Source organism: Lissotriton vulgaris, chromosome 3_1, assembly GCF_964263255.1.
Source record: "Lissotriton vulgaris chromosome 3_1, aLisVul1.2, whole genome shotgun sequence".
NCBI classification, from domain to species: domain Eukaryota; kingdom Metazoa; phylum Chordata; class Amphibia; order Caudata; family Salamandridae; genus Lissotriton; species Lissotriton vulgaris.
In genome coordinates, this window is record NC_141689.1 from 590,958,100 (window position 1) to 590,973,296 (window position 15,197).

Sequence of the window (15,197 nt, forward strand, 5' to 3'; positions counted from 1 at the left end):
TGTAGAGGTGAGTAGAGGTCAGAGGTGCCAGTGAAGCCGGGTCTCGTCGAGCTGGGCAGTCGGATTCCGGAGGAAGGACTTGCAGCAGACCGCAGTGTTTCTTAGGATGGTGCCTGCGGATGCAGGGTGACTACTCCTTAGCCACAAGGGAGAATCTTGAAGAAGGAAATCTTGATGTCCTTTCGCAGAAAGTCTTGTCTTGATTCCAAAGATGATCTAATTTGAACAGGGGGCCCGCTCCCATCTTTATACTAAAAAAGGGGGCTGACCCGGTGACTAGGTCCTGCCTATGGGTGGGACTAGGAGGGGGGTGGTTACACCCCTCTGCCATGCCGGACTTTCCCCAGGCCAGGGGCTGGTGTGCCCCTGGAACTGGTTCTGACCGGCCTATGCGTAGTGAGCACCGGGGTGCCACTCAGCAGTCACCTTCCTGTAAAGCCCTGCCTACCCAGGATACACAAAACCCTGTCTGGGACGGTGCTAGCACCGCCCTCGACCGGAAACCCTTTGTCCAGGCTCCCCTCGCTGGAAGGACTCCCAGCTGCAGGGGGTCAGACTCGTGTCTGTGGTGGCAGCATCCATTTTGTGGAGCTGAGGCTTCGTTTAACTTTAACCGGGGTTCACAGTTACATACATGTCGTGTCCCTCTAAAAGGGTGGAATGCTAACCCCGTCGCCAGAATTGGCGAGGGGTTAGTATTCCAATTCGTATGACACCTTACTCGACATGTTTTGATAAAGCAATACCAAAGATAGCATTTAACCGCGAGGATTATAATGCACTTAAGTGTATATGGTATGCGATATCATGGAACAGCTATTAGGACTTGGTTCCGCAAGCTGCAGACAGGCTCAGCTCATGCCAGAGCACCATCTCACATGATTCCAAGCACTCTGCCTTCAGGATTGTCAAGGCCTGCCATAGGAGTGACTGATAGGAATCTGTGTGTCCATTTTAGGGTTAGATATAGGTATACTATATCTACAGCAAAGGGTGATTACACGACTTTGCCCCAGCTGTCATGCAGCCAGTTGTGTCAAATTTAGGAGGCCAGCCAGGGGTGGCATAATACATGCTTCAGCCCCTGGTAGGCCCTGGGTACACCTATGCCCTGAGTTACAGGGTCTGATAAGGTGGCCCAGTACCAATTGGTAAATGCACCTAAGGTACATGGAATCCATTTTACAGAGAGAGCAGTAGGCCTGGGGTCCCGATTGGCAGGGCCCCAGGTCGACTATGTCAAAAACCAGCTAAAACACAGGGCAAAAAGTTGGGGGCAACCATAGTCAGGAGGTACCTTCCTACAACCGTAACCAGAGCGGGTAAAAAAATCCGACATCCAAAGGCACCACTTCACCCAACGCCCCACAGCCTTGTGTGCCGAACTCAGCGGTGCCTAACCATCCCTCTACATCCCAACTTACCCCTTCGAAGTGGTGGTCACTCCTGGAAGATCCTCGTCCCTGAGCCTGCAGTGTTTCTTTGTCCAGGAGAATCTCCATTGAAATCAACAGGGCACCCAACCTCAAAACAGCACCCTGCACCTGGACGCCCTAGTGCCGCTGAGGGTGCCCCTTTTGTGCTAACTGTGTCCCCAACTTGCCCTGAGCTTAACCCTAGGAGCTTTGCTCCCACAACCCCGTAGCCTGCTAGCCAGCAGCCACCAACCGGACCTCCCCTATGCTCCATAGGATAACATTGGGCCTCAACACTCTGCACCCGGCCGCTCTTGTGCTGCTGAGGGTGCAACAACAGTGCATCACTGTCCCTGGGAGACCGCTGAGTCTAACCCCAGAACCCTAACTCAAAAGACTGATTACTTACCTCGAAACCGATAACTAATTTTTCCTCATAGGATAACATTGACACTTTTTCTCCCAAAAAGTTTCTAAGTGTCGTCTTTTGACAACTGCAAATATTCCTTAAAAATCAGCCGAATAACAAAAACTAATTTTTCTCAACTGTTTTCAGGAAATGTTCCAGTGCTGAATCTAGGATCCAGCACTGAATAAGAAAAAGTATTGATAACATAAGTTACCTGCTAAGTAGATTTCCTCCCATAGGCTAACATTGATGGTTCTATGTGAAAAGGTTACGTGTCAACTTTTGAAATACAATAATATAAGTTAAAAATCGTACCTTTAACCAAAACGCATTTACTCACCTGTTTTCAGGAAATTTCCCAGCACTGAATCTAGGATCCAATCCAATGTTAGCAAAAGTAATCTGAAAATGAACTGCATTTTACTTAAAAAAAAAACATTCAAATAAATGTACTATACCTGCAATGTGTTGCAAATGGCTTACTTAAAACTGTAAGCAAAATCAGTACAAGGTACACTGCAATTTTGAACTGTGTTCATACAAGTAATTTACTACTGAAAAATATTTGTATGCTTACCTGTACCAGGCTTGCTTTGTTCTAGAAATAAAACAACAGTATATTTTTGTATACAAACAATTGGTCTAGAGTTCTTGAGTGCATGGATTCATTTGCTCACTGAGTGTGTACATCAAATGCTGTACACTGTCCTCTGATACTGCCTTACTGCTCGACCAAGCTACCACTTTAGAGAGTAAGGTTCTATCTAACTTTAACCTCTGCCTACCCTCTGGAGACCCTTGGACTGTATACACACTGTACCTCACTTCGGTGCAGTATGTATGGAGCCAGTTTCTTACACCTGGTTAGCGGGCAGAAGTTAAGTTTGATGAGTGGTGTTTGAAATGTGGTCAGTAATTATGCGTGAATGATGTGTTAGTGGTAAAAACAAAGTTCGTAAAAATAATAAAGTTGGTGATAGTTGTTTGTTTAAAAGAGTGTGTTTAGCCTAGCTGAGGAAGTGTTTTAGTGAGTTTTTATGACTAAGCTTTAGCTGTGGTTCGTATGACTAGTAATATATGGCACGGTTTTATAGTGATTTGTGAAATTTCCTTTGCATTGCTGCAGGTTTATAACTAAGATTACTGTGTTATTTCAGTGATAAACATAATTGCCTAGAGAGAGTTATCTGTTGTGTTCAGAGCATGTGTTCTTGGCTTATGATGCTCTGACTGCAAGCAGCTGACACACCAATGTTGAACTTGCAGAAGTCGAAAAGAGACCGACCCTTTCTTGGTCGTTTGCCTGGGGACATCTTTGCTCTACTCCAGCAAGTATTTACTGTATTGTGTATCTGATATCCCTTATCGGAAATTCCTGCATGTTCGCTGCTTTATCACAATCTGTACACGCTAGAAAAAGAAGGAAAAAACGTAGGGATATTCAAATCTCAGAGAATTTCTACTTTTTACACATTTGTCACAATTTCTAGTTATGCAACAACAGCAAAAAAATTAATTGGTAAGGCGCTTAGCTTAAACACGGTTTCCGGTTAATTCTGTTATTGACAGCTAACCTAATTTAGGTAAAAGAAAAGATACATAATTTGCGTACACTAAAATATTTTTTTTTTATTTTCTAGATGAAGCCACAACATTATTTCGTGCTACTACATTGGCAAGCACCCTTATGGAACAATATATGAAAGCTACAGCCACACCTTTTGTTCAACATGCTCTGAAGGACTCTATTTTAAAGATCATGGAAAGTAAACAATCGTGTGAGGTGAGATATCCTGTTGGTTTGTGCGAGTAGTATACCTAGATAATGATTCAAATCTGATTGATTGTCTGTTCTGTGTTTTGTAGTGATATGCATGACCATTTATTGGATAATAATTTCACAGAACTGTACTATTTGTACATCGAACATTATCTAGCTTTACTTGGGTCTTTACCAGATAATTTTCTTTATTTTCCTTTGGCGATTTTTTATAAATGGATGATAAATGTTAAAGTATTTACTTTTTATTGCTTATGTTTTTTCAAAGATGCTATTTCAGTTTTGAGATAACTTGTTATACCTACCCGTGAAACCATCCATGTGCCGGACAGTTTTATTACATAAGATTGTTTTATTTCTGCCCATACCTTAGATTGTTTTATAGGTCTCGCCGACTCAGCGCGCATGTACTGCATAGGAGACATTTAGCCGTCGTTAGATCTTTTTCGAAGCACATATTCGTGCTTGTGGCGGCATTCACCTTGCAGAGTGCGCAGCGGTGTGCCACAAGTATGTGCTTAAAAAAAAATATCAGACTGCGCGTGCATGCACACGCGCACGCACCACTCCCGGGCCAGTAAACACATAATTATAGTACTCCTCCTCTGCCGCGGCTCCTGTCTGCATCCTTCTCCCTCACACATGCACGCACCACTCCCGGGCCAGTAAACACATAATTATAGTACTCCTCCTCTTCCACAGCTCCTCTCTGCGTCCTTCTCCCCCGCACGCATCATTTCTGTGCCTCCCCCCCGCCCCCCCTCACTCTTGGTTCTGAACCTCGCTCTGCACCGAGTGGGGAGCCCAAGACCCGGCCCACTTAAAGCCCTGCCAACCTCGCTTTCTCCTGCTGCACTGCTCCACTCTCGCTCTGCACCTCTAGTTCCTTCTTTCTAATTCCGTAGCCCCTCCTCTTCGCCTGCATGTGATCTCTGCTGGGCGGCTACGCTCCGTTCCTCTGCACCTGACAGAAGACAGGAAGCAGTACTGTTCTGTTGCTACCGCCTCCGGGGGGAATTTGTTGTCCTTAGCTACCAGTGTTTACAGACAGGGAGATCTAGCCCAGTGTTAGTGCTGCCGGCCTCGGAGATGCGGGAACTCTCCGGCCCACGGGCCCTGCTGCTGCCCCACAGCCCAGGCCTCATTCTGCTTCTCTTCTACCATCTCTGCTTGGGCTCTGGCAGCACAGCTGTGCCGCCTGCATCACAGCGTAAGGACATGGGTGGGCAGGGCACCGGGTAATCAAAGGACTGGGCACAGCTGTAGTTCATTGAAGTAGTGCATGTGGGTTATTCAGGCACTTGTCGTCTTATTCCCGCACACCGTCAGTGTTCGAGCGGCATTCCTTGTGGTGCCTGTAGGACTTTATTTATTTTTATTTATTTATGAAGCTTATAAAGCGCACGGCTACCCCCAACGGGGGTGTCCCGGCGCTGTAGACTGCAGACTAGAAAAGGAAAGGGCAATTATGAGGTAGAGAATAGCCAGGTCTTCAATCGGCTACGAAAAAGAGGTTCAGAAGGAGTGAACCTAAGATCTAGAGGAAGGCTGTTCCAGAGTTTGGCCGTCATTACAGTGAAAGCTCTACCGCCCATTCTGGAGCGGCGGAACCGAGGGACTGTGTGAAGACGTAGATTGTTAGACCGCAGAGATCTGACCGATTGGGAGAGTACAAGTCTCTTTCGCAAGTATCACGGGCCTGACCCATTAAGGGCTCGAAAAGCAAGAGTCAGCATCTTAAACTGGATGCGCCTGGAGACGGGGAGCCAATGCAACTTTTTACGATAGGATGCAACCGACTGACGGTAGGGGATATTACCAATCAGCCTCGCCGCCGCGTTCTGAACGATCTGTAGACGTTCAATTTGATACAAAGGGGCCCCGGCATAGAGACTGTTGGCATAATCCAAATGTGATGTTATTAGGGCGTGGGTGACCGTTCTTCGGGCATCCACAGGAAGGTACGGAAAGATCTTTCTCATCATGCGCAATTTCCCGAAGCAGGCTGCCGTAACCTTGTTTATTTGGGCTTTACAAGAGAGAACATCATCAAATTGGAAGCCTAAATTGCAAACTGTTTGGACAGGGCAGGGAGGAGGATTAAGCACGGTCGGCCACCTCAAAATGGAAGGTATAGTGTTTTTTTGATTAAAAAATAAGACCTCCGTCTTATCGGTGTTGAGCCTAAGGTGGTTAGAGGTCATCCAGGAACATATGTCGCCAAGACAGTGGCGGAAACTGGCGAAGCTGGAGTCAGAGTGATCTCTAAAAGAAAACACTAGCTGTGTATCATCAGCATAAGAGATCACTCTGATCCCCCAGGACTCCACCACCTTAGCCAATGGGGCAAGATACACATTGAAAAACAGTGGGCTCAACGCAGAGCCCTGCGGCACGCCACAGACCAGGGGTTTACTCTCAGATTCAAAAGGTTTGAGAAGAACCCTCTGCGTTCGTCCTTTAAGAAAGGAACCGATCCAAGACAGAGCGGAGCCACCCAATCCAATCTGCCTTAGGCGATCCAATAGTATCACATGGGACACCATATCAAAAGCGGCGGATAGGTCGAAGAGGACCAACATGGCCTCCTCGCCCCTATCCACACACTCTCGAATAGTCTCAGAGACCTCTAGGAGCGCCGTCTCAGTACTGAAACCAGTTCTGAAAACCGACTGAGAATCGTGTAGCAGAGAATTGGTTTCCAGGTAGTCTGCAAGTTGTAGCTGCACGGCCTTTTCCAAGACCTTCGCTGGTTTAGGGAGAAGGGAGATGGGGCGGTAATTACGAAATTGCGCCGGATCCGCATCCACCTTCTTCAGGATGGGGACTAGCATGGCCTCCTTCCAAGCAGTCGGAAATTGGCCCGAATGCAGTGAGGAGTTCCAGATTGAAATGAGTGGTTCGGTCAGAAGGGGAGCTAGGCTACCCATGACCTTGGGCTGGACCGGGTCTAAAGGGGAACCGGATTTACACTGAGTGAGCAGCTTAAATGCAGACTCAGTAGTAAGATCTTTAAAAGCCACCAATGACGATGTTATATGGTTCTTGTTCTTGGCAATGGGATGGGTTAGAACAGGTGTCAGAGCAGATGGAAAGGAGGACGTCATTTTCTCAATTTTGTCTTGAAAATACTCAGACAAACCGTTACATAAGGCCTGGCTAGAGAAGTTCTGGGGTGTCATAGCGGGAGGCTTAACAAAGTCGTTTACAATATTAAAAATACTTTTTGCCGAGTTCTCTGCATTTTTGATTTGTAAGGCGAAGAAGTCTCTCATTGTGGACCTTTTTAATTTGATAAAAAATTTTAAAGCAGATTTGTAGATACTTTTGGCCTCTGGGTCATAAGTGTGTTGCCATCAGCGTTCTAATTTTTTACAGTGGCTTTTTTCCTCACGCAGGGCTGGAGAAAACCATGTTAATCACTGTATAATTTATTTAGCGCTTCACTCTTCTGTCGAAGCCACGAAGCGTCCCTTTGCATGGTTGAACGCAAGTATGAAGTTAAGTTCCTTTGACTATAGTTGGCGGACACCATTGATGAGCCAGCTGGCTGTTGGAGTTCTTTACTAAACCTCTGATCTAAACCGCATAATTCAGTGACTTTCAATGAGGACAGGCGCTTCTGCTACTTTTAGGAAGTAATCGGTCACTACTCACTAACAATGCTGTGGGTCAGTGCTCTCAAAGCCAAGAGGTCCCACTGGCATACTACATTGAAGAAGAGATTAAACGCATTGTTAGGGGTAGTAAACACTATAAATGTAATTACAATTAAAAAAAATCTTCCATTGCAAATGACGTTTCCATATTCTTAAACCCCCTACAACTATTGGGTTTGTCCTGAGATGCCCCAGGGCCGAGTATAACACTCTTTCACATGACGTTCTGTGCCCCTTGTTAGTTGTTAGACTGATATTGACATGACAACATTAAACTTCAATGATGGAATGATTAATGGAACAGAAAGATTACTGTGTAGCAAGGAACGCCAAGCCTACTTCCCTATGTTTCTAAATTGTCAGCAATGCATCTCCTTGTCCAAGTTATACCAACCTATTATAACAAGCATTGGCATAGCCAATTCTCGCCTCTGGGACCTTATATGTATTTAGTTATGCAGCACAATATCATTGGTACAACAGCATCAACTGTTGCATGGCTAAACACTTATAAGGTCCCAAAGGCGAGACCTATTGGCTATGCCAATGCTTGTTCTGATAGAGACTTCTAGTCACAGATTCCTCATCTTTTGAATGCTCCCTGGAGGCCGAAACTTAATCTTTGCCCATTGTACCTCTTTGTTCCAGAAGGTGGCACCATGTGACTCTACACTGACACTATGCAAGCGCCACTCCTGCCCGCTGACATCAGTTCCTTTCTTTCTGTGCTTAAGAAATTGCAGCTTTAGTTATGCTCCCTTTGCACCGTTTCTACTATCCTGATGAAACGCATGGGCGACACCAACAGTCCTGTTCCCGATGTCAGACAACTCCATAGCTGATTCTTAAGATGGTCCCAGCACAACTCGAGTTTCCAGGGCCTTCAGACACATGGTGTCAGATCGAAGAGTTCCACACTGCTGTGCTCCGACTCTTTAGTTCTCTTCTTCTTCCCTCTGGTACGCCTTTGGGTCCAAGGAGCTGAGAGCCCTTCCATCTGATTTACTGCCAGCTGGTTTGCCTTCTGCACCACCTGGTCTCTGTGAGCCACTTCTGCTCCAGTCCCGATGCTGCCCCTGACGACCACGCCAGATCCAGGTACATTGACCCTGATGCAGGCCTTGCCAGACAAAAAGGTGGCCTGGAATGTCCTCTCCAATGTCGACTTCGACCGACGTCACAACTGAATCTGAGTGAAGTTTCTGCACTTACTTACCACAAGGCAGGCAACATTCTTTACACTCCCTTTTTGGGATAGACTGATAATGATTGCATCCAGGATAATGAGTTTAGTCAGCCTTATCTCAAAGATAATTGGTATGATTGCTTGCAAGAGGCTAGTGGACAACGTACTTGCCCTGAGACAGTCTTTTTTCTCTCCTCCTAGCCTGCACACATAAGAATTTGCCTCCTGTGCCAAGGCTATTCTTAGCACGGATGAATTTCTGGGCCTTTACCTCCCCAAAATGGAGGTAAAAGCAAACGTCTTTACTGTAGTCCTGCAGCCTGGCCTGGCTGCTTCCGAGACTCTGCTTCCCTTCAGTGAAGCCTTGGGGAATACTCACCTAGTGGCCTGGGCTAAGCCTTCTTTTGGTTCTCCAGTTAACCAGCAGACTACTAGCTGCAACCATCCTGCCCCTGACTACCCACCCTTTATGTCACAGCACCCCTCTCCGGAGAGCATTGTGGTGCCAGCTTTTATGAGCCAGACCAACCCCAACAATATCCCCACCACTTACCCTGACAGGGAATCACACAGAATGGAGACTTTCATGGAACGCTTATCCTCCTCAGCTATTTTGGCACTGCGATCAATCAACACCTTCTGTTTGTTGGGCAGCTATACACACTCCCTTTGAGACTCAGTGGCACAAGTCCTACCCGATGACCATCTCCCAGTTCTTTCGCAGGTGATTCACGATGGTCATGATGCGGTTCACAATTTGTTGTGGCTTAGATGCCACCTACTCCTTTGGGTGGGCTATAGGCACCATTTTTGCCGTTTGTTGCTATGTATAGCTGTGTTCATCTGGGTTCTCTGTGACATCCAGTGAACATACCACTCGATCAGACTCGCTTGTTCAGGACAAGACAGAGTCTGTCCTTGAACATTTCAAGGAGAGAACAGCTACCGTTCGCTGTCTGGGTCTCTAAACCCATATTCTCCATGCAACAATTCCAGCATTTCTTTTGTGGCCTTGACGAGGTATTCCCTACTGCGAGTCTGTTTTACACCAGCAGGAAATCCAGCAGTTTCGCTGAAGAAGTAGATTTGCCCACTGCCCCCTCTGACACAATCAGCATGCTGCTCCGTGTACCAGCCTCACTCCTACACCACCTCACTTGCCATACCGCTTTAATGTACCCTTACAGAATCACAACCACCCATTGGGAGGCAGAATCCATTGATTCTAGCTGGATTGGCAAGCGACCATGTTGGGCTGGTGGGATCTGCTGATTGTCCGCAATTGTTATGCCATACCCTTTCTTTCTATCGTGTCGCACCTTCCACCATCAATCCAGCAACTGACTAAAGATTATCTCTCCATTTTGCTGCAGGAAGTGCAAGCCTCTTCAGCCAAGGGGGCTGTTGAGAGAGTGCGAGCACCAGAAGTAGGGCATGGTTGTCATTACTGCTACTTTCTGGTGCCAAGAAGGACTTAACATCTTCAGCCTATCCTAGATCTGCGCCCTATAAATGCCTTCCTCTGGAAGGAGAAGTTCAAAATGCTCGTCCTGGCCTATATCTTGTTTGCCCTCGACCCTGGAGACTAGACTGTGGCGTTAGACCTGCAGGATGCTTATTTCCATATTACCATCCTGTTGGCCCATCAGCACTACCTGTGGTTCGTGATGCTTCCCTTTAGTCTAACCTGTGCCCCTTGAGTGTTCACGAAAGTGATGACTGTTGCGACAGCACACCTTAGGAGGCCAGGGAGCCAGTCTTTCCTTACATCGATGACAGTCTGTTGAAGGCAGGCTTGCCCCAGGAAGTTGTCACCTACGTCCAGACTATGGCGAATTAATGTGCCAATTTAATTCCTGACTCCTCCTCAGATGTTCCCCTTTATGTGAACCATTCTGGACATGGTTCAGTTTTGTGCCTTTCCCCTAGAAATGGTGTCCAGGACATTCAGGCTTTGATTTCGATCTTTTAGCCTCAGTTCTGGATTTCATTAAGCTCAACTTTGAGGCTGTTGTGACTGATCAATTCCTGCATCTTGGTCGAGCATGCCAGGTGGCATATGCGAGCTGTGCAGTGGGATTTAAAATACCAGTGGACCTTACATCAAGGGGACCTCCCTGACCATATTCCAGTTTGAGGAGACTGTAAAAAATATACAGTGGTGGTTACTTGTTGGGCTCTTCTTTCCATTCTTTGAACGTCCGGAATCTTCATACGTCAAGAGAATGGAAAAGAATCTAGAGATAGATTAGATAGTTAAATAGCAAAGCAGATAAATAAAAGGCATTGTCATTTACAATGCCAATCGCTTAAACTTTTGCAAATGTGAGACCTATTGCATTGCAAATGATTGTTTTTTATAATATTTGTTATTAGTTATTCTTGTGTATATTTTGTTTGTTCATGCTGTTTTTCCACTGTGTAAAGATGAGATGTGTTGGGTTCTTCTTTCCATTCTCTGAACATCCAGAATCTTAGTACGTCAAGAGAATGGAAAAGAATCTAGAAAGAGGGGGATTCTGGGGCAGTTAGAAGATCTTTATCTTTAAAGCAGTCTGTTTTATTTCCGTCCTTTTGATCTTACAATAAATCCAATTTATTCACTTTACCTGCGTATGATCTTCCTTACACTGGCGACGGGCTACCAGTCTACAGGACCAAGACTTCCACGCATGCGATGGTTGTTGCCGAGGATGCTTCCTCCATTCACGTTGGCCCCGAGTAGTGCAGTTGCTGTTATGCAGCACTAATTTGTGTGAAATTCTTCGCCATCGAGGATTCCCTGAGGCAACATTTTATATTTTCCTTAAACTGCAGTATCCAAGCCTGCTATGACGTCAGTCTTCAAACCATGAGTTGGTTATTCAGTGTGTACGCGTTCTCTGCATGCGCTAATCCCTCACGCGCGGAATATTACCAAGCTGCACCACATGTTTGTCGTTGCCAAGCAGCATCTCACGTCGTTGTGCAACATAAAGCGGCCATTTTGAATATCCTCCTCAATCATTGGCATCCATGGTAACGCATAACAACGTATTTCCAACACAGTGATACGCACACCAGCCACTGTCACAGATATTTTTCCAATGTTTAATGTGCTTGTCAAACGGTGACCCGCTCACCTTTTCACAACGGTTGGCATAATTTCATCGTAATAATTTAATAATTAAACAGACTTTCTTCCAAGTGCGGGTCATGGTGACACGCACACCTTGTCATCACGTTATTTACACGTGCAGCGTCCAGCAGCCATCTTTAAATCGGGCATTTTCCATAGCCTGCAACGTTATTAACTTCATAACCCAGCATTTTTGCTGGTGCATCTTTGGTGATCAGCACACCATTTTACAATCAATAAAACGGTCTGCTTCATTTCTCTAAGTGCTTGTTAATCGGTGACACACACATCCTTACAGTGTGTATCATATATTCATTTTGTAATTCACACTAACATTCTGTTCGTTTTCATTTTGCACTGTCTTTACAACTTATTTAGCAAGCATTGTTCATCGTTTTATTCCAACAATAATTTTATTCATTCCCCATTTCATTGTTTATCTCGGTGATTTGCACACCACGACTTAATATATTTTGCATTAATTTTATCATCCACCATGTATCAAGCTATTTTTCCACCAGCACCTTTCATAACCAATCCGACTTCTCCAGAAATAAACAGGGAAAAATGGAAAGAAGGATTCAAAACATATCTTGAAACTATTGATGGAGAATCTATTTTTTCCAAAAAGAAATATGCAGTTCTCAGACATTGTCTAGGCACAGAAGGCCGAAATATATTAAAACATGTTCCCAAGGACACGGTCCTACTGAGTGATGGTGATAATGTTATCAATAAATATGTTACGGCCATCAAAGCATTAGACAATCGCTTCAAAGCTTGCAAGAATGTAACTATGGAGAGACATACATTTTACAAGAGAATTCGATTACAAGGTGAATCAGCTTCTACTTACGTTGGCGCTTTGCATATTCTTGCTTCTTCTAGCGATTACAAAGCATTTGAAGAAGAAATGATCAAAGATCAATTAGTTGAAAAGACCAACAACAAAAAAGTTCAAGAAGCTCTACTCTCCAAGCCCAGTCTAACCTTACAAAAAGTTTTAGATATTGCCACAGGATTTAAAGCACCAATTCATACATGGAACAGATGTCTGTAACTGATACCAAGAGCCAAAATGTGTGCACAATTAAATCAAAATACAAAAAATCCAGTGATTCCAAGTCCAAAATGAATCTGGATAAGAAACAATCTAAACGACTTCTGGAAAAATACCAATGTGTTACAGATGTGGCATTACTAATCATTACGCCAATGCTCCATCATGCCCCACCATTGGAAAAATATGTACCAAATGTTCAATCGTCACTTTGCTACTGTTTGCAATTCAAAAGGAAATAGACCATTTTAGAAAATACACAATGTTGAACCTTTAACAGAGCATAATGCTTCATCCAGTGAAGATGATGAAATTTTCATTATTGTTGACATGGATTGCTCCAATGGTATTTGGGGTGTAAATTCTCAAGGGTTTATACGACCCCTGTGTACTATTGTTGTAAATGGTGTAAATGTACAAATGTTGGCAGATTCTGGGTCTCTGGAAAAAATATTTTTCCGAACAAACACTTAATCGTTCTTGTGAACGCCCCATTGGTTATGGTGGTAAACCCATCAATGTTGTTGGTGAGTTTAATGTGAATATAGAATTCATAGATAGTAAATCCAAGGGTATTTTTGTAACGAAAGACAAAGCATGTCTTCTTGGATGGGGAAATCAAGGCAATCTTGGTATCATTCTTGATCCCAACAATTCTCAACAGGTGAAATTAAGGAAAGACCTTTTCCAGGTCCAAAATATCCAACCGAGTTCCTGGGAAGTATAATATATCCAGAAGTGTTCAAGAAAGAGTTGGGTCTTTTCAAAGGTTTTAAGCACATGATTAAATTAACACACAATGCCCTATTAATAGTACACAAGGTTAGAAGAGTGCCTCTAGCTTTACAAACAGATCTTAAAAAAAGAGTTGGATAGATTGTGTTCGAGTGATGTAATCAAACCTATTCAATCCTCCGATTGGGTGTCTCCTATTCTTGCTAGAAAAGCTAATGGCAATTTACGCATGTGTGTAGACTTGAGAGATCTAAACAAAAATATTTGGATAGATCAACACCCTCTTCCCAATATCACGCAGATGACTTCTTCTCTCAAAGGTGCCAAGTTCTTCAGTTTACTTGATATGTAATCTGCGAATCATCAAATTGAATTACATATGGAGTCTTGGCACCTTACTGCCTTTATTACTTCTGAAGGACTTTTTCAGTTTAAGCGCATGCCTTTTCGGACTTGCCTCTGCGTCTGCCGTTTTTCATAGGGTAGTCGAGAGCATTTTCAAAGGAATGCCTGGAGTCATGGCCCTCCAGGGTGATGTTCTGGTGTTTGGTGAGGACCAAAGTCAGCATAATAATCATCTGTTCTAAGCTTTATATTTGTTAAGGTCCAAGGGTGTTACCCTTGGCATTGACAAATATAAACTTAATTGTACTACTATAGATTATTTAGGTTATATGTTATCGGCTAATGGCGTACAACCCAAACACAGCATTGTCAAGGCCATAGAGGATGTCAAAATTCCCAGTGACAAAGACTAATTAAGGTCCTTATCTGAAAGAGACACGTTAGTGATAGGTTCCTTACCTTAGAATATCCCAAGGCGTCAGACTGGATCCGGAAACTTTTAAGTAGCAGTACCCTTGCATGTCGGTAGGCGTCGTCGGAGTACTTAGACGCCGCCTCCGCGTGCTGACGTCAGTTCTTCTTTTTTCCGCGCCAGCAAGCGCAGATCTGGAAAAAGCAGTAACCCTAGTCAATTTTTGACTAACTTTTTTGGGATCATTTTGATCATTTTTTGAAGTCTTGCGACTCCGATCGGTGCCATAGGGATGCCTGGTTTCAAGCACTGTGAAGATTGCGACCGCACAATGTTGGTCACGGATCCTCACCACCTGTGTCTAACTTGTCTAGGCATCAACCACGACGACAAGGCCTGCTCCGACTGCCGGGCCCTCTCTTCGAAAGCCAGGCGGGAGCGGTCCCGCAAGCGACTCAAACTCCGGCAGTCGGCCCCGCGCCGCGTGAGGTCCCGGTCCCTCGGGAGATCGAGGGACAGGTCGCGGGGACAGGTCGTGGGGACGGAGCCACCAGAGCTCCGGGAGTCGGCACCACTCCTCCGGGTCGAAGTCGTCGTTGGGTAAGAAGCACAAGAAGTCGAAGAGGCGTCATCGCTCTTCTGACTCCCCCCCGCCCCCGACGCTCGCGCGATGCGGCCGGGGGTTCGGGTGACACCGCCCACTCCTTCGGAGTGGCGGGCGTCGCGTCCAGCCCCACACCCTCCGGTCCCTGGGCGAGACGCGACGCCGGAGGAGATCGAGCGCTTCCTCATGGCCATGAGGTCCCTTTCTCCTCCGACGGGCTCCGCGGCGCCTTCGGGCCCAGCGGACCAGTCTGGGGCCTCTAGCGGGTAGGGGGCTTCGGCCCCTAGCGGGTCGGGGGCTTCGGCCCCGCCGCCGCCGACGCCTTTGGGCCCGGCGCAGCAGGACCCCACAGTCCCGACACCGCCGGCGCCTTCGGGCCCGGCGCCGCGAGGTCAAGCGGTCCTGACGGCGCCTTCGGGTCCGGTACCGAGGGACCCCACTGGACCTTCTTCAGGTTCTGCATCGTCACCGGTG

General features: G+C 45.8%; 1 protein-coding gene across 2 annotated transcripts in view; it reads left to right on the top strand.

The window, feature by feature from the left end:
• Window positions 1-15,197, top strand: part of RASA1 (RAS p21 protein activator 1) — a 926,777-nt gene that overhangs the window by 525,357 nt on the left and 386,223 nt on the right. For both annotated transcript variants that reach the window (XM_086960862.1, XM_086960861.1), the window contains exon 18: window positions 3,465-3,607. In XM_086960862.1, coding sequence (XP_086816988.1) covers window positions 3,465-3,607 — 143 coding nt within the window. The remainder of the gene's footprint in view (window positions 1-3,464; window positions 3,608-15,197) is intronic.